The 18,759-nt window shown below is 35.4% G+C and overlaps 1 protein-coding gene across 1 annotated transcript in view; it reads left to right on the top strand.

The window, feature by feature from the left end:
• Positions 1-18,759, top strand: part of Megf8 (multiple EGF like domains 8) — a 195,422-nt gene that overhangs the window by 139,671 nt on the left and 36,992 nt on the right. The window contains exons 33-34 of the mRNA XM_075355891.1: positions 5,995-6,193; positions 13,065-13,295. Coding sequence (XP_075212006.1) covers positions 5,995-6,193; positions 13,065-13,295 — 430 coding nt within the window. The remainder of the gene's footprint in view (positions 1-5,994; positions 6,194-13,064; positions 13,296-18,759) is intronic.

Below are 18,759 nucleotides of genomic sequence, written 5' to 3'. Positions count from 1 at the left end.
TCATCATTTGCCCATTTTCGCTGAAATCCTACTCAGTACGTGGTACTTGATTTAGACTTGTATTTGTCCTAGATAGCCTTGTAAAACATTCGAGTTTTGTTCTGCAAGGCACATGGCGATGAAATGGCAACAATTAAAGTGTAAGTACCTTGCAACAAGCAAGGGTTTGCCTTGAACCTACTTATGGTCTTTGCAGAATGGAAGCCGTAATCAATGTTTTCATAATTGCTTGCACTTGCATAAACAATCCAGCAGCTGCTAACAGTGCACAGAGTGACAGGAGGACAATCAGGTCTCTGCCTGCCCATAGCTTACTGCAGGCAATTGTTACATTTGTGGGCTTGCCCAAAAAAGTAGTATATTTATGAGTAAATTGATAAGATTAGTTAGACTTAATTTATTTACTTAGGGAATCATTCGCAAAGATGTTGATTGTAGAGTCTAAGGGAAAACCTAGGTGGATTAGAAATGAAGAGGTCATCAGGAGAGGGGTGGAGGATTTTCTGTCTTCTTCGATGACAAAAGCCAAGCTAGTCAGGTACATCCACACAGGTACCATAAATATTCTGATTAGTGATTTTCATTAAGGCTGGTAGTTCTGTCCTTCTAGTAGCACAATTTGAGGAACAATATGTGCAGTTGTTAAGGTTTCTTGAAAACCCACAAAGTGCCTCTGCAGCAGTTTACAGACAAGTAATCCTAAGGCTTAATGAGGTATTCTCTGCATTGGTGAATGGATTTGAGGTGCTTGCCTGTGAACCAACTTAAGTAAAAAAGAGGTTGTAATTAAAGCCAGTTTCCATCCTAATACCAGCATCAGTGCCACCGAGTTGCTTAAAGGCAAGCAGTCAGAGATCATCATCCTAAACAGGAAGGAGGATTTCACAAAAACAAAGAAATTAGAGAGGAATTTCAGATTGTCCTCAGGACAAGAGGTCAAATTTGAGAATTAGGAACATAAAGCATACCAGGAAAGGTCTGATTGTCATAGCAGATGACAAGGAGACAGTTAATCATTTCAGAATCTGTCGTCAGTAAAAAGTCAGACTTCAAGTAGGACCAGAAACATAAAAGAAGACCTCAAGTCATTGTCTACGATATAGATTGTGTCACCTATTCAAGGAGGAGGTTGTGTCTCTCATACAAGATTAAAATACCGACTTGAATAAGGTGACATTCAAATCAGTGCAGGTTTTTCTTCAAAATTGGTACACGTGATGGCCAAAGATATCACAGTGAATTCAAAGTTGGGCCTATTCTGTTTAACAAGTCTGTTGTTGAGGGTAGGTTGTGGATCCTTCTTCTTGTAGAGTCAAGGAATGAATACATTGATGTTCAGTGAATTTTGTCAATATGCTTCATTCTTGCACATTGTGCTGATGAGGGTCACAAGCCAGAAGAGTGCCCGAAAAAGTCTGAAGCTCCTACTTGTATAAATTGCAGAAGATTGTGCAAGGATTGCAAGCCCTCAGTCGATATTAAGGACTGTGACTGATGTAAAGCTGTTGAAATGTATTTTAATTCATTGCATTGTTAAGTTCATACAGATAAATTCAGAAGGTGCTTACATTGCTCAGATCGAGTTAGGTGAAAATCTTAAAATGAGGGACCTTAGTATAATTCTTCTGCAATATCCACATATGATACAGGGCAATCTGCCAGGTTTTTTGGTTTGCTAAAATTTTATACTGGAAGTAACAGTATGTCCACAGTTCTGTGTAGGAGGACATTGGATTGGGTCTTTTTGAGGCAGGTTTCTGATATTAATCATATTGCTGTGAAACTTGATATTGATAGTCTTGATTTCTGTGTGGTTGGTTTTTATTTTCAATATAAAGATCCCAGTGAGGAACATTTAGAAAAGTGGGAGAGAATTCTTGGTCTTGTTAGTAACTGTCCTGTAGTGCTAGGTGCTGATGTAAATGCTGTCGCTTTGGCATAGTGGTTTCAAATGATAGTGGTGAATTAGTTGAAGGCTTTGTTGTACAATATGGATTAGTGGTCTTTAATTTTTTTGGTAAGTTACCAATATATGCTGGAATGGTAGATAGAAGGAGATTGTTTGCTGGAATGAATATTGATTTTACTGTTGGTCGGAATATTCCTGGTAGGGTTGATGCTTGATCTGTTGATGATTGTTCTAGTAATCACTAATTAATTATCTTTGAGTTGGTTAGGGAATTGTGAGATGCTTATAAATGCAATCCTTGTTCATCAGGAGCATTTTCTGCACAGAAAGGCAGACTTATCTAAATTTGTTAATATTCTCTCTGTTAGACTGTGTCTTAGACCAAAGTCTGGATAACATTCAGTTAGAAGACCTAGCAAAAGATTCCTCTGGCTTTCATTGATGCTGCTGAGAATTCAATACCTTGTAGTTCAGGTCAAGAGAGAATTGCCCCTTGTTGGGCTAGAGAATTGTTTTTGTTGTAACAGTCTGTAACCATCTCAGGAAAGGTACTCAGTGGGAGAGTGTTCCTGAATGGCGAATGGTTTTCGTAGATGACTATCCTAGGCAGAGGTCTGAATATTTTCATTTGGTCAGGACATCAAAAAGGGATTCTTGGCGTTCTTTTGTTAGAGAGCAAGGAAATAAGGATCCTTGGAGTGTTGTGTAAGAAGTCCTAGGGCATAAGCATAAGAAAAATATTCTTTTGTCGGCTCTCTTGACCCAGCAGGGTGTTGTTTCTAATAAACCTGAGAGTTTAAATATTCTATTGAATGATTTATTGCCAGATGATGTTGTGACAAGTGAAACCTCATATCATTTGCAAGTCTGAGAGGAAGTTGCTGCTTTTCACTCTGATGTTTTATCTGTGGAAAACAGAGGCAGAGGTACGTCTTTGCAGTTCTGATAGGAATAAAGCCCCAGGTTTTGATGGAATCATGGTGAAGCTCTTTGTCCATTCTGTGTGAATACTTTGATTATATTTTTTATAGGATTTATAGGACTTTAAATATTATTTATATTTTATAGGATGCCCTTTGCTGGCTATTTCCCTGTTTGTTGGGAAAAAGGTCTTCTTAAATTGTTTAAAAGTGATGCTAAGAATCCACCGTATCTCCTCTTATAGGCCTTTTACACTCCTGTCAGTTATTGGAAAGTTTTTATATATTTGTGTTAGTGGTAGGTTGAATTGAGAAAGTTGTTGACGGATGATCAGTATGGTTTTCACCCAACAGGGGCACGAAAGATGCTATGCTTAAGATTATTAGCATTGTTTTATTAAGTTTATGTCTTTGGTATCTTTTTGGACATTATCAGAAGCTTTTAATAATCTGTGGTGGCCCTCTGCCCTGTTTCAGATGCAGAAGTGTGATTGTATGCAGAATGAGCTGAATTTGTTAGATAATTATTTCAGCAATCAAGACATTCTTTGAGATGGTGTCTCAGAAGTAGGAAAGGCACTATCTAAAGGTTGTATGCAGAGTAGTGTTTTACAATCTCTGTTCTGGGTTGTTAAATTCAATTCTTTGATGTGGTTGAGGTTACCCGCATTGAGGATGCCGCATCATTGCTTATGTGGATGATGGACTATTGCTGATTAAAGTAGATTAGAAAAATGAGATCGAATTCAGGACAGCCCAGGCTTGAAAGATATTCCAGTCATAGAGTTTGCAACATTATACTGTGTTTAGCTCAGAGAAAACAACAATAATGTTACTCAAGGGCAAACTGGCTGTTACACGATGACCTCATGTTTAATACCAGGTCATCAAATTAGGTATATCCTGCTGCAGAAGTATCTTAAGTGTTATCCCTGATGAGAATCTTCAATTCAAGGAGTACTTCAGCATGCTGCCAGAAAGACTTGTTCTGCTTTCTTCAGTATTTGGAGAGCAGTTTACCCCAATTGGGGACTTAATTTCAGAACTGTGTATGTTCTATATAAGAGTGTATGCAATGCTATATGCTGCAACACTCTGGGCTTTTTAAATGGGTTATAAATGTTATATGAATATTTTGTTGAGAGCCCAGAGTTTTTATTATTATCTGTGATTATTGCCTTTAGGACTGTCTCTCGAGACAGACGATCCTTGTCTGGTATTAAGCCCATTGATATCCTTGTGACTGACCACCAATTACATTATGTTTGCCCAGGCACAGGGAGAGCTTGCGAGGATCAATTCTGGTTTTGATATGCAAATTAATTGGAAAACTGAAAGGGAGTGGGCCATGGTTACTGGCTTCCTCAGACTCTTAGCCTTGCAGAAGATGGCTGAGGGGGTCTGATGCTGTTAAGATGTATAGATAGAATAGCAACCCAGGCGGCTACGAGCCCACCTGGGTGCTTACTTCGCCAAGACAGGCATTTTGGCATCAAGTCTCAATCAGCTGAGATATTCACTGTTAGGATGAGAATGAATATATTGAGAACTCTGTGATGTGGGAGGGTTTGTAGGTGGCGTTATCCTTGCTCCTGCAAGCGGACCAGAGCAGAGGGAGATAGCATATTAGAAGCTTATTAAATGTGTGAATTTGATTTTTGAATATATCAAGCGGTCTTTGAGTAAATTGAATTGTAGGACAAAATTGTCATTGTTGCAATCAACACTTGTTTTCTGTTATGAGAATTGTATGTTTGGTGTTTAAAATACTTATTCAAATAATTATTAAATCTTATTTACTCATCTTAGTCTAATTGAAGTTAGATATGGAAAGAATTTTTGTGTAAAACCTTCAATGTTAGAGGAAGGTGCAGGCAGAGATTGCGCTTCTGAAAATCTGTTAATTTGATAATTGAGGGTTGTAGGTTATGGTAGGTGGTCATGGTTGGAAGAAGTTACATGAAGGCAATAGCAAGTTGTGTAAGTACACTGATGGAAATGTCTCTCAAGGCATTTGTATCAATGTAATTCTGACAGAAGCCAAACTCTGTGATTGACTGTAATGTTTTGTCAGGTTTAGAAGGTCTAAAAGACCACCTCTGGTAAAGCTCATCAGGGGTCTAGGAACAAAAGGGATAGTGTGGTGACCGGGACCATTTAATGGGTTTTTTTGTTTTATGCTGAATATTTGTAGCATAATTTATATTACAAATAATGAAAATGTGAGAGTAATATGAGTAATAATTAAAAAAGGCATTAACTGCCCTTAATAATTGTATATATTCTTTATTTTCTATATAAGTGACCACTTATAGCATCACCTTTACTTCAGATAATAAGTGAGCATTATATATTTATTATTAGTCCCTATAGTGAAAGCTCTATATTGTTTATATGTATTTAAGTCAAAATTGTAAATATTCCAAATCATAGATTGTTTACTATTATAAGTATATACAAGATATGATCAAAAATTAAGAATTTTTTTTTCATATCTTAACTGAGTTCACCTTTTTATCATATGATGTCAGCACTGTCTAAAATAAATACATCAATATTTTCAGCCAAATTAGAATCTTAGTTTCAATTTGGCAGCTGAGTAATTAGGATGTATTTTATTATTAGAGGTGACTTATTTTGTCAAAGAATTTGCATTAAAAATAGAATAAAATGCAGTGAAGCAGGGAATACATTAAAGAAGGATTTTGACAAGGATGTTATGTCTTCACCAACAGTTTACGAGTGGTACAAATGTTTTAAGACCATTGAAGACAACAAAAGGGTTGGACTTGGCAGCACATCAACAACCGATCAAAATATCAAAAAAATAAAGGACATTGTTATCAGTAATCAATGCATCATTTTCATTATTCAGAGAAGTTGTTGAAATGGTGGGAATCTCTTATCGCTTGTGTGGAATAGTTCAGCTACACTTTTTGTTTAATCTTTCCTGCATTTGCTATTATAGGTATTACATTGATTTTTTTCTACTTTCCCTTAGTGTTAATACTAGTGCCGGTGTTAATCATAGATAATTATTACAAATGTAAACTGAAGAAAGTCACATGTTATAAAAATTGTTGAGATAATATGTAAGACATTCAGGTGTCAGTTCTGTTTTTAAATTTATCTAACAGTTGGTGTAACTTGTGTTGTGTTTTACAGGCAGCTTCCAGCAATAACAGAATTAGGTTTAAAATCAATTGATTCTCAGTACGATTGGGGTTGTGTTTCACAAGATTTTGTAAAACAGTTTGGTGGGAAATCAAAGGCTATCAGTACTAGTTCCCTCGTTAGTGGTAGTTCAACGTGTCCTCCTCGATGTTCTTACAACATGGACTGCGATTCATGCCTTACATCACAGGTGTAGTAGAGTTTCATAAATATTGTTAAATGTGTTTCTTCCCTATTGTATTTTTTCTTTTTATCCTTTTTCATAATCCTCTTTTCTTTTGTGTAAACTTTTCTAAGCGTTTCCTACTTGTTTGTTTTTGATTTGTCTTATGCTTTTTATGCAGAAAAAATTGTTATTCTGTGTTATTATAATCTACAGTATAATTAGATCTTTCTTTAGGTAATGGTTGTAATAACTGACGAACAACATTTAGGCTCAGTTCTGTTTGACTTCAAAATAAATGTAATAAACAAAACTTATTATTTTGATCAACAGTCACGTACTAGAAAATAAATTTCTGTTGCACAGTATCTTCATGTGAAAATAAATGTATACTTTAAGGAAACTTGTTGAATAATAACAAGTAAAGTATGCAATTTTGTTATGCTCATTTTGTTATGTATGCAATATGAAATCATTTTGTGGGGTTTTTCCCCTGTGTATATTGAATAAAAACTTATTTTTATAAAACAGTGGGTAGGTCTGTTTCATAATGTTTATTTATTTTAATAGATTTATGTGTATTAGGAATAAATAATATAACGTAAACAAATATTTATTTCAATAAAAGTTAAATCACATCATTTTAAACCGATTAAAAACCTTGTAGGTATTTTAATTATTGTTAAACTTCAGTTTTATTGTAATTACATCTTAATCTTTGAATGATATTATATTTATAAAATATTTTAAAAAAACTGTAGCATACCCACATTTTCTTCCAGAAATGATTTTGAAGAATTAGACACTATGTTGTCAAAACCACTTATATCTTTATTTTCATCAGTCATGACATATATTCTTAATAAACTGTTTCTGTTATCTAATTCAATTGAAGTAATACATTTTTTTAAATGTAATTATTTGTTTTAAGATACTTTTCCAAGTGATGGGAATCTAATATGATTCATGCTTAATTTTCACTCATGGTGTTAGTCGATGATTGGGCTAAGGTAGAGTTACATATTACATTGTTCATGGACTCTAGCTTCAATGGATGTATTACTACTGATATCAAGATGTAAAACTAAATCAAAATGTATAAAATAATTTATTACCAATATTTTCTTTCGTATTATTAATCAGTGTACCATCTTTATTTAACACATTAAATTTTAATTTATGTACCACAAAATTCTCCTTAACTTTCCTGTATGCTCCATCTATTTTACCAATGATCATTTCTCATTCCACTTCTGAATAATTTTCTTTAATCCACTGTTCTTACACAACTTTGCACTTCATATTTATTATTTCTTAAATTGTCAATTGTTCCTTTTACCTTCTACATGCTTCTACATAATTCCTAGCTTATTTATACTTATTTACATTCATCCACCAGCTGCAATATATTCTCTGATAGCCAAGGTTTTCTACAGTTCTATTTGTTCCACCTAAGTTCGCTTCTGCTGATTTAAGAATTTCCTTTTTAACATTTTCCCATTCTTCTTCTATATTTTCTTCCTTATCTTTTTTACTCAGACCTCTTGCGATGTCCTCCTCAAAAATCTTCTTTACCTCCTCGCCCTCAAGGTACTCTAAATTCCACTGATTTATCTGACACCTTTTCTTCGGGTTTTTAAATCCCAATCTACATTTCATAACCATTAAATTATAGTCACTGTTAATGTCTGCTCCTGGATATGCTTTGCATTTGCAGTTGATGAGTTGATATCTAAATCTTTGTTTAACCATGATATAATATATCTGATACCTTGCAGTATCATCTGCCTTTTTACATGTGTCTTCTATTATGATTTTAAATGGTGTTGCTAGTTACTAGGTTCCTCCTCTATGAATCATGAGACCTTGCCGTTGGTGAGGGGGCTTGAGTGCTCAGGGATACAGAGTAGCTGAACCGAAGGTGCAACCATATCGGAGAGGTATCTGTTGAGAGCCAGACTAAGGAATGATTCCTGAAAGAGGGCAGCAGCTCTTTCAGTAGTTGTTAGGGGCGTGAGTCAGGACGACTTAAACGGCCGTATCAACATCACTCAGTCCTCTGAGTACTGCGCAGCTGAAAGCAATGGAAAACTACAGCTGCTTTTTTTCCAAGAAAATGTGGCTCTCTGCATTTTCACATAGCAATAATGGAGGCGCCTTCCTTGGTAAAATATTCCGGAGGTAAAATAGTCCTCCGTTCGGATCTCCGGGTGGGGACTACTAAGAAAGGGGTCACCAGAAAATTAAAAAATAACATTCTACGAGTCGGAGCGTGGAATGTTAGAAGCTTGAAAAAGGTTGGTAGGCTAGAAAATTTAAAAAGGGAAATGGGTAAGACAAATGTGGATATAGTAGGAATTAGTGAGGTTCGGTGGGAAGAGGAAGGCGACTTTTGGTCAGGTGATTTTAGAGTAATTAACTCAGCGTCAAATAATGGGCAGGCAGGAGTAGGTTTCGTGATGAACAAGAAGATAGGGAGGAGAGTGGAGTATTTCAAAACGCATAGCGATAGAATCATTGTAATAAGGATAAAATCAAAACCTAAACCGACAACGATTGTTAACGTCTATATGCCTACAAGCGCCCATGATGATGATGAGGTAGAGTGTGTATACGAAGAGATTGATGAAGCAATTAAACACGTAAAAGGAGATGAAAATTTAATAATAGTTGGAGATTGGAATGCAAGCATTGGAAAAGGCAAGGAAGGAAATATAGTGGGTGAATACGGGCTGGGCAAAAGGAATGAAAGAGGGGACCGACTTATAGAATTTTGCACGAAGTATAATTTAGTAATTGCCAACACCCAATTTAAAAATCATAATAGAATACACTTGGAAAAAGCCAGGCGATACTGGAAGATATCAGATAGATTATATCATGGTTAAGCAAAGATTTAGAAATCAACTCGTTGACTGCAAAACTTACCCTGGAGCAGACATTGATAGCGACCATAATTTGGTGATAATGAAATGTAGATTGGGGTTTAAAAACCTGAAGAAAAGGTGTCAGATGAATCGGTGGAATTTAGAGAAGCTTGAGGAAGAGGAGGTAAAGAAGATTTTTGAGGAGGACATCGCAAGAGGTCTGAGTAAAAAAGATAAGGTAGAAAATGTGGAAGAAGAATGGGAGAATGTTAAAAAGGAAATTCTTAAATCAGCAGAAGCAAACTTAGGTGGAATAAAGAGAACCGGTAAAAAACCTTGGGTTTCAGACGATATATTGCAGCTGATGGATGAACGTAGAAAATATAAGAATGCTAGTGATGAAGAAAGTAAAAGGAACTATCGGAAATTAAGAAATGCTATAAACAGGAAGTGCAAACTGGTGAAAGAAGAGTGGATTAAAGAAAAGTGTTCAGAAGTGGAAAGAGAAATGAACATTGGTAAAATAGATGGAGCATACAGGAAAGTTAAGGAAAATTTTGGGGTACATAAATTAAAATCTAATAATGTGTTAAACAAAGATGGTACACCAATATATAATACGAAAGGTAAAGTCGATAGATGGGTGGAATATATTGAAGAGTTATACGGAGGAAATGAATTAGAAAATGGTGTTATAGAGGAAGAAGAGGAAGTTGAGGAGGATGAAATGGGAGAAACAATACAGAGATCTGAATTTAAGAGAGCATTAAAAGATTTAAATGGCAGAAAGGCTCCTGGAATAGACGGAATACCTGTAGAATTACTGCACAGTGCAGGTGAGGAAGCGATTGATAGATTATACAAACTGGTGTGTAATATTTATGAAAATGCGGAATTTCCATCAGACTTCAAAAAAAGTGTTATAGTTATGATACCAAAGAAAGCAGGGGCAGATAAATGTGAAGAATACAGAACAATTAGTTTAACTAGTCATGCATCAAAAATCTTAACTAGAATTTTATACAGAAGAATTGAGAGGAGAGTGGAAGAAGTGTTAGGAGAAGACCAATTTGGTTTCAGGAAAAGTATAGGGACAAGGGAAGCAATTTTAGGCCTCAGATTAATAGTAGAAGGAAGATTAAAGAAAAACAAACCAACATACTTGGCGTTTATAGACCTAGAAAAGGCTTTTGATAACGTAGACTGGAATAAAATGTTCAGCATTTTAAAAAAAATTAGGGTTCAAATACAGAGATAGAAGAACAATTGCTAACATGTACAGGAACCAAACAGCAACAGTAACAATTGAAGAACATAAGAAAGAAGCCCTAATAAGAAATGGAGTCCGACAAGGATGTTCCTTATCTCCGTTACTTTTTAATCTTTACATGGAACTAGCAGTTAATGATGTTAAAGAACAATTTAGATTCGGAGTAACAGTACAAGGTGAAAAGATAAAGATGCTACGATTTGCTGATGATATAGTAATTCTAGCCGAGAGTAAAAAGGATTTAGAAGAAACAATGAACGGCATAGATGAAGTCCTACGCAAGAACTATCGCATGAAAATAAACAAGAACAAAACAAAAGTAATGAAATGTAGTAGAAATAACAAAGATGGACCGCTGAATGTGAAAATAGGAGGAGAAAAGATTATGGAGGTAGAAGAATTTTGTTATTTGGGAAGTAAAATTACTAAAGAAGGACGAAGCAGGAGCGATATAACATGCCGAATAGCACAAGCTAAACGAGCCTTCAGTAAGAAATATAATTTGTTTACATCAAAAATTAATTTAAATGTCAGGAAAAGATTTTTGAAAGTGTATGTTTGGAGTGTTGCTTTATATGGAAGTGAAACTTGAACAATCGGAGTATCTGAGAAGAAAAGATTAGAAGCTTTTGAAATGTGGTGCTACAGGAGAATGTTAAAAATCAGATGGGTGGATAAAGTGACAAATGATGAGGTATTGCGGCAAATAGATGAAGAAAGAAGCATTTGGAAAAATATAGTTAAAAGAAGAGACAGACTTATAGGCCACATACTAAGGCATCCTGGAATAGTCGCTTTAATATTGGAAGGACAGGTAGAAGGGAAAAATTGTGTAGGCAGGCCACGTTTGGAGTATGTAAAACAAATTGTTGGGGATGTAGGATGTAGAGGGTATACTGAAATGAAACGACTAGCACTAGATAGGGAATCTTGGAGAGCTGCATCAAACCAGTCAAATGACTGAAGACAAAAAAAAAAAAAGTTACTAGATTATACTTCCTGCAAAACTCAGTAAGTCAGTCCCCTCTTTCATTCCTTTTGCCTAGCCTGTATCCACCCCCAATATTTCCTTCCTTGCCTTTTCCAATGTTTGCATTCCAGTCTCCAACTATTACTAAATTTTCATCCCCTTTTATGTGTGTAATTGCTTCATGAATTTCTTTGTGTACACACTACCTCTTCATCATCATCATCATTATGGGCACTTGTAGATATATAGACATTAACATTTGTTGTTGGCTTAGGTTTTGATTTTATCCTGATTGCAGTGATTCTGTCACTAAGCTTTTTGAAATAATTTACACTCTTCCCTGTCTTCTTGTTCATTACGAAATGTACTCCTTCCTCCCTTTATTTGAAGTTTAGTTAATTATCCTGAAATCATTTGAGTAAAGGTCGTTTTCCTCTTCCCACCGAACTTTGCTAATTCCTACATCAACATTTAACCTATCCATTTCCCTCTGTAAATTTTCTAACCTACAATCTCTTTTACATTTCAAGTATTCCACACTCCAACTCGTAGAATGTTATTTTTTAATTTTCTGGTGACCCCTTCCGTAGTAATCCCCACCCGGAGATTCGAACGGGGGACTAGTTTACTTCTGGAATATTTTATCAAGGAAGGCCTCCATCTTTGTTACATGAAAATCAGAGAGCTACATTTTCTTGGAAAAAAACAGCTGCAGTTTTCCATTGCTTTCAGCTACGCAATAATCAAAAAATTTAGTAATGTTGATATGGCCGTTTAAGTCCTCCAAATCTACACCCTTAACAACTACTAAAAGAGCTGCTGCCCTTTTTCAGGAATTATTCCTTAGTCTGGCTCTCAACAGATACCTCTCCAATATGGTTGCACCTTCAGTTTAGCTACTCTGTATCATTAAGTACTCAAGCCCCCCCCCCCCACCCCACCTTTGGCAAGATCTCATGATTCATAGAGGGAGTGTTTTAAGTTAAGAATTAGAAAAATGAGAAAACTATATGCCCTTTTCAGTTGTTCAATATAAACAATTAATGTTTCATCCACTGATAATGATTGTTTAATAATCAGAATGCCCATGTACTGGTGGGTTTTTATTTTTTTGTAATCAGTTCTTGAGCATTTTTTTTTCTTTTAATATCTTTTAAAATAAGTAAATTTGTGTTTGTCAGTATTAATTGCAAGAATGTGACACCCAGTGCTTTTTACATGCAGTTGTCTATTTTAAATACTTTTAATAATCACACCACCAATTGTGTAATTAGAAGATATTGCAAACCAAATTTCTGTCTTATCTGCTTCACCAGTTTCTGCTAATTTGTCTTTTACTTCAGTTAAACCCTGACTGTATATTGTTGAAAATTACATCATTTTTCTTGAGAATTAAGGAAATCTCTAGAATGTTGTAATATACTACCACCAAATTGACCATCCTGTTTACCATAAAGTATAACTACATTCAAATGTGAGCATTATTAACAATTTTATGTCACGTTACTGTTAACCACTATAGTATGAATTGCACAAAGATTGTGTAAAGCAACAGATTGTAACTACACCATGGAAAAATGGACTAACCACCAACATTAAAAAGTACTAACTGAAAAATTAAATCTCTTTTACCATTTGTTTTTTAAGCATTATTTTTGTAAGCTGTATTTTGAACTGATATAAATTGATATGCTATAGTAAAATTTTAAAAACTTTGTTATTTTTACTTACTAATATTATCATATATTTTGCATTGTCTTATTTTTATTTCTATATATTTTAAATATGTAGGGTGCTGAAGGAGGTTGGCACGAATGTCGTTGGTCAACACGCCTAAATGAGTGCATTTCTCCTAGCTATCAACCACTGTATTGTGCTGGTGGTGTCTGTGGTCTTGTACTAGGTGGAGGTCATAATGAGCGTTGTCCTCAGGCATGTTCAAGTTATAAGCAGTGTTCTACATGTTTAAGACATGCCCATTGCGGTTGGTGTTCACTTAGCGGGACCAATACAACCGGCGAGGTATTTGTGAATTATTAAATTTTATTATTAGCTATATTACTATTATTTATCCATAGTAGTTAGTATAATGTCAAGATAACTTATTTTTCTAATTCTGTAAAATATAATGTTTGATAAAAAATTATCTTAAAACAGTAATTTTTTTTACTGCAATTAAAAGCTTTTATTGCAGTAATCTTTTTTGAATGAATGCTAAATGGTCATTGATTGTAAAGCCATCTCAGTAGCTTATTTAGTAGAAATATTGGTCAGTTGGTCTCAGTTCAGATCTGAAGTAAGCTTCTTGTGTGAAGGTTCATGTATACTTTCATTCTTTCCACCATCATCAAAGAGTATATTGATACAAACATATCTGAGGCTTCAAAATAGAGATTTATGAATAACTGTGACTGTGCTGAGAGTTATACAAAATGATAAATATTTTAAATTTTTTTTCTTAATGGAAGGAAATGTTTAATTATATCATAATGTTTTCAAAATCACTTTGTAATCACTCAGTGATACAGACTGCTGTTTTGTACCCTGGTTCTTAATGAGTTTATTACAGTTGTTTTTTAAGTTAGAATGACATAGTGTTGCAGTTAAAAAGTATTAAATTGTATTTAAACTTTGTGTTTTCGTCCAGTTATTGATGTGTGGTTTTATGTGTCCATCATTATACCTTTTAAGTTGTGTCCTCTTCAGTCAACAAAATTTTTGTAAAGTTAGAGCAGTTCCTCTTACTCTCAGAACATTTAAGGTTACAAGAATAAACTGTCACATTTTTTAAAATAATTAGGAAAAACTGTATTTGTAACTATAAATATTCTGATTAGATGTAAATAATCTTTAATCGTTATCTATTTATCCTTTTTCATAACTGCATATGTGCGCCTGCTTAAGCTGTGGTTGTTCTTTAAAGTAAATAAATTTGAATAATCATAAATATAATTAATACAAGGAGTACCCAAAACTTGCTTTAACTGTTAAAAAAATGAATGCACTTGTCCCAATAGTTTTCCCAGTGCTGGGAATATTTTTAGAATCCCTGAAAAGTAATATTGCTCAAGATTTGCAGTGCTTTATCTTTGACTTCCTCCATGGTACAAGAACTCTTTCCTTTGATTTTTTCTTTTATTTACATAGGAACAAAAAAAGACAAGATCAACCTAGGAGTAAGGGTGAGTGATAACAGTCATCTTATTTTTCTACAAAAACTGTTTGATGTGGAGAGCTGTATAAACGGGGGCATTGTTGTGCAGAAACCAATCACTGCTCTCCCAATCATCAGCCATTCTCTTCACACAGTCTTCTCTACATGCTGAAGTAGAAATTCTGATTCATCATCTCCAGGAGAACCAAATTCTTTGTGAACAATCTCATCTCATCAAAAAAGCAAATCATCATTGTCTTCACATTTGTTGTGCTTTATTTTATATCTTGAACTCAGTGATTTCCACTGGCTTGATTGTTATTTAATTTCTGGGTCACAACCATTAACTCTTTTCTCTTCTGTCACAACTTTAAAAAAAAAGTGTGACCTTCATCAGTCACACTTTGATGAATGATTTTCTTTCTGATACTTTATGAGCAATTTAGGCAAAACTTTTGCAGAAATGCAATTCATATTCGGATTATCTGTTAAAATTCATTCACAAGAACTCTCAAGACAAACAAGGACAGTATAGAAATTTCTCCAGAAGTCCACCAATGATCTTCATAAATTAATTACATTGTGAATTTTTTCAAAGTGTTCATCATTCCATTCCTAATTGTGGAAGGTTATTCAGATGTTGTTTGTTCTTGAAGTAATATTTCCCCTTGTTTGAAAAGTGCAAACCACTCTTGGACTTAAGTTTCACTGAAGCTTCCCTCTTTTAAAAGCTTTGAATCTTTCTCTTTTAAAAGTGTTGAAGAGTCACTGTTTCAGCAGTCACCTTCCTTGAGAGCAAACAAAATCTAACATAGACTCTGCTCTTCATGATCATCCATGACAAAAATTCCAGAATGTCTTTAAAAAGCACCAAAAAAATCAACATACAATGCCTTTTACACAATACAGAGATATTCCACTCAGGAGAACACTAAGTTTGTGTTACATCTGTGATGGAATTCTCAACTACATCCAAACCAGTTATAGATTCCAATTATTTTTGGGTAATATGGGAAAAACATGTGTAAATTAATAAAAAAAGCGTAGGTTTTAATTGCATTTTAGCAAAAACTTTATTAATATCATCACAGTAATATTATTTTTGCACTTTAGCTTAGCTTTGTATAATTTCTCTATAATAAATTCTAACATTCTGACAGCATAGGGGAAGACACCCTCCATGTGACGGTTACGGTTGCCATGCCACCCCCTTCGTACATAGCCCTAATGGGCTTTACCGGAGGTCATTTTCAGGACCTCAGCAATGATATCTTTCAGTCAAGCCTCAGCCAGGATGCCACAAACAACATTCCCATCAGTGTATTACTAACTAACATAAAGTCTAAACAAAACACATCTTCTATCCAAGTCCCAAACAAGACTGAATGACTTTCTAAGAATGAAGAAACTGAACACTTTTTACCGAATGGTAAAAATGAGTTCGACACACAATGAATTATAAAACACTAACAAAACATAACAATAATAATACTTTAATGTAAAATAAAACATAGCTAATGAAAAACAAAAAAAAAATCTATAATCAAACAGCAACAAAATAACAAACAATAAAATCAAACATAAATACAAAGAAGAAAAGTCCAAGTGAACATCACACTCCTTCAGCGATACTTTCTTTTGTCAGATATGCAATAAAACTTTCTACGATCACCCATTTGGCCCAGCTTTTCCATTTAACACGGAGATCCAAGTGTTGACCCGATAATATCAAGCTGTCAAATGGTCTCTGTACACATTAAGTCATACCTTTGTTTTTCACCCCTACTCCCCTGAGCTGGACATACAGTTAAGTAAAACTTGGCCCAGGAGAGTGTCCTTTAATTCAAAAGGGCCTCCCCACCCACCGGCAATAAACCCAGCACGGCAGGTCAGTCCCCCCCAGTTGGATCTTTTTTTACTGCCACCCTCAAATTCCCAAGGGGGTAACTGGGCCCAACTGTATCATTCACAGCCCCCCCCCCACCAGTAACCGAGTCTCGGTCTTTACTTGCCAACCTCAAACCGCCAGAGAGGGGTGACCGAGCCTGACTATGTTGTGGAAGCCTGCCCCCACGAATCCACATCCAGTTCACCGCAGAGTTTCCTCCATTTGGTTATCTTGAACTGTTTTAATTCATAATTTAGAGAACGTCTGCAGGCTACAAAGTTACTTGCTGCTATTTCATACACATAGCCATCAGCTATTCGAAAGCTTTGCTTCCAGCGTCGTAACCGCTGTAGGTTCTGTCGCAATTCAGCAATTTCATCCATCCACCAATATACCTGTTTGTTTGCTCTGTTACCGTTTGGAAGTTGTGAGATTTCTCATATTATTAAATCTTGAAAAACCTCAGGCGTTAACTGCCTCCCGTCTCTGATCTTATTAGCCACCTTAGCAATGACTGTCGTGAACTGTCCATGCGTAAGATGTTGTGGCCCCTGTCTTCATACTGTACTAAACGAGGTATCGCTTACTTCCAGCAGTATAGCTTGATTATCACCTGCAGTCTCTTCAGTAAGGAAGGGTTCTTACTAAAGAGATGGACATGTGCAGATGGAGGGCCATCTGCACCTGTTGTGGTCCACCTTCCAACTAAGATAGTGAGTTCCAGTATCGACATATGACCCCTGGCCTCATATGTCAGAGTGTTGTTATTCAAACAACAGAGACCAGTAGCTTGCATAAGTTCAATTAGCATTTCACTCCTGTGATTAGTGTAATTACTACTAGCTATCAAGGCTTTACAATTAAGATTGCCAACTAATATCATCTTTTTTTGGAGATCTTATTATTATGTCTTTAAATCAGATGGGTGGATAAAGTGACAAATGAAGAGGTATTGCAGCAAATAGATGAAGAAAGAAGTATTTGGAAAAATATAGTTAAAAGAAGAGACAGACTTATAGGCCACATACTAAGGCATCCTGGAATAGTCGCTTTAATATTGGAAGGACAGGTAGAAGGGAAAAATTGTGTAGGCAGGCCACGTTTGGAATATGTAAAACAAATTGTTAGGGATGTAGGATGTAGAGGATATACTGAAATGAAACGACTAGCACTAGATAGGGAATCTTGGAGAGCTGCATCAAAACAGTCAAATGACTGAAGACAAAAAAAAAAATTATTATGTCTTGTAGATGTCCAATGTAGTTCTCGTATTCCAGAAGATTGCATTTTGGATCAATGCTAACAATGTTAATCCAGCTTATTCATCAGTTTCCCCACAAGTGGGGTTCCTTCCTCCTCTGAGGAGGACACCTGAAGAACTCTCTACTTGCCTTTCATTTCAGTGACTCTTCTCTGTGGCACACACCAATAATAGCACTACTGAAACTCCAGTAAACAGGATAACAAGGGATCCCGAACCCTCCAACACGCTTTGTTCACTCTCTTTGTCCATAGTATCTGTCCAAGTGCTCATCCAACCTCAGAAACATAATATATGTCTGATTCCTGATAATTTGAAACTCCACTTGGGGGGGGTAAAATGTATGACCCCCAAATTTGGGGGGTCAAAAAGTTGGGATTGGCTGAGATTCACCCAGAAACAGAAGAATTTGGATGGGAGTGGTCAACAGAAGGAGAGGGCTCAGATCAGATAGATTTGAGGGATTTTGGAAATTCTGTAACAGAGAAGGAGAAATGAATAGGGAAAGATTCTCCCTTATATTAACTGTCTGACTTAGAAATTTTCTAAACAATTACTAAAATAAATCTAAATTTTCTGGCAGGAGTTTTAATTTTCCGCCTGTCAATCTAACCTCACTAGAACAGCTGATTGCCACCAATTCTGATAGACTGTGTTAACCTCAACCAACTTCTGCTGCAGGTTTTGCAATGCTTGACTTAAAAACATTATAAAACATGCTATGCTAGATAAAGAATCTTGTGAACTTCAGCGATTTGAGATCAGTCACTGCACTTTACACTAGTAACTATCAAACCATGATAACTAGCACTTGTCACTTGTATTCAATCACTTCCCAGAAGTACATACCTAAGGATCCCTCAACCGTTCCATTCTCTTCAACAGTTAACAAAATTTGCCATTCACTGCAATACATTTTTGATATCGGCTTACCATCTTCATTATTCCATTACTGAGGAATTCTCCCACCTGTGATTTAAACCAGTTAATTATTCTGTTTTGCAATTCCTCATCATCTTCAAACTTCTGTGATACAAACCATTGTTTTAAATGGAAATAAACTGTAAGACAGATGTTCGAAGATTTCCCAACAAAATTGTCACGGTTCAGTGGTTTTATTTGCTGTGTAAGGCCATGCGTTATTGTGGACAAACAAAATCCTGTTGGTTAGCTTCCAGTGCCT

Source organism: Lycorma delicatula, chromosome 2, assembly GCF_047948215.1.
Source record: "Lycorma delicatula isolate Av1 chromosome 2, ASM4794821v1, whole genome shotgun sequence".
In the NCBI taxonomy this organism is placed as follows: Eukaryota; Metazoa; Arthropoda; class Insecta; order Hemiptera; family Fulgoridae; genus Lycorma; species Lycorma delicatula.
Note: the sequence above shows the minus strand (reverse complement) of the source record. Positions and strands in the feature narration are given on the sequence as shown.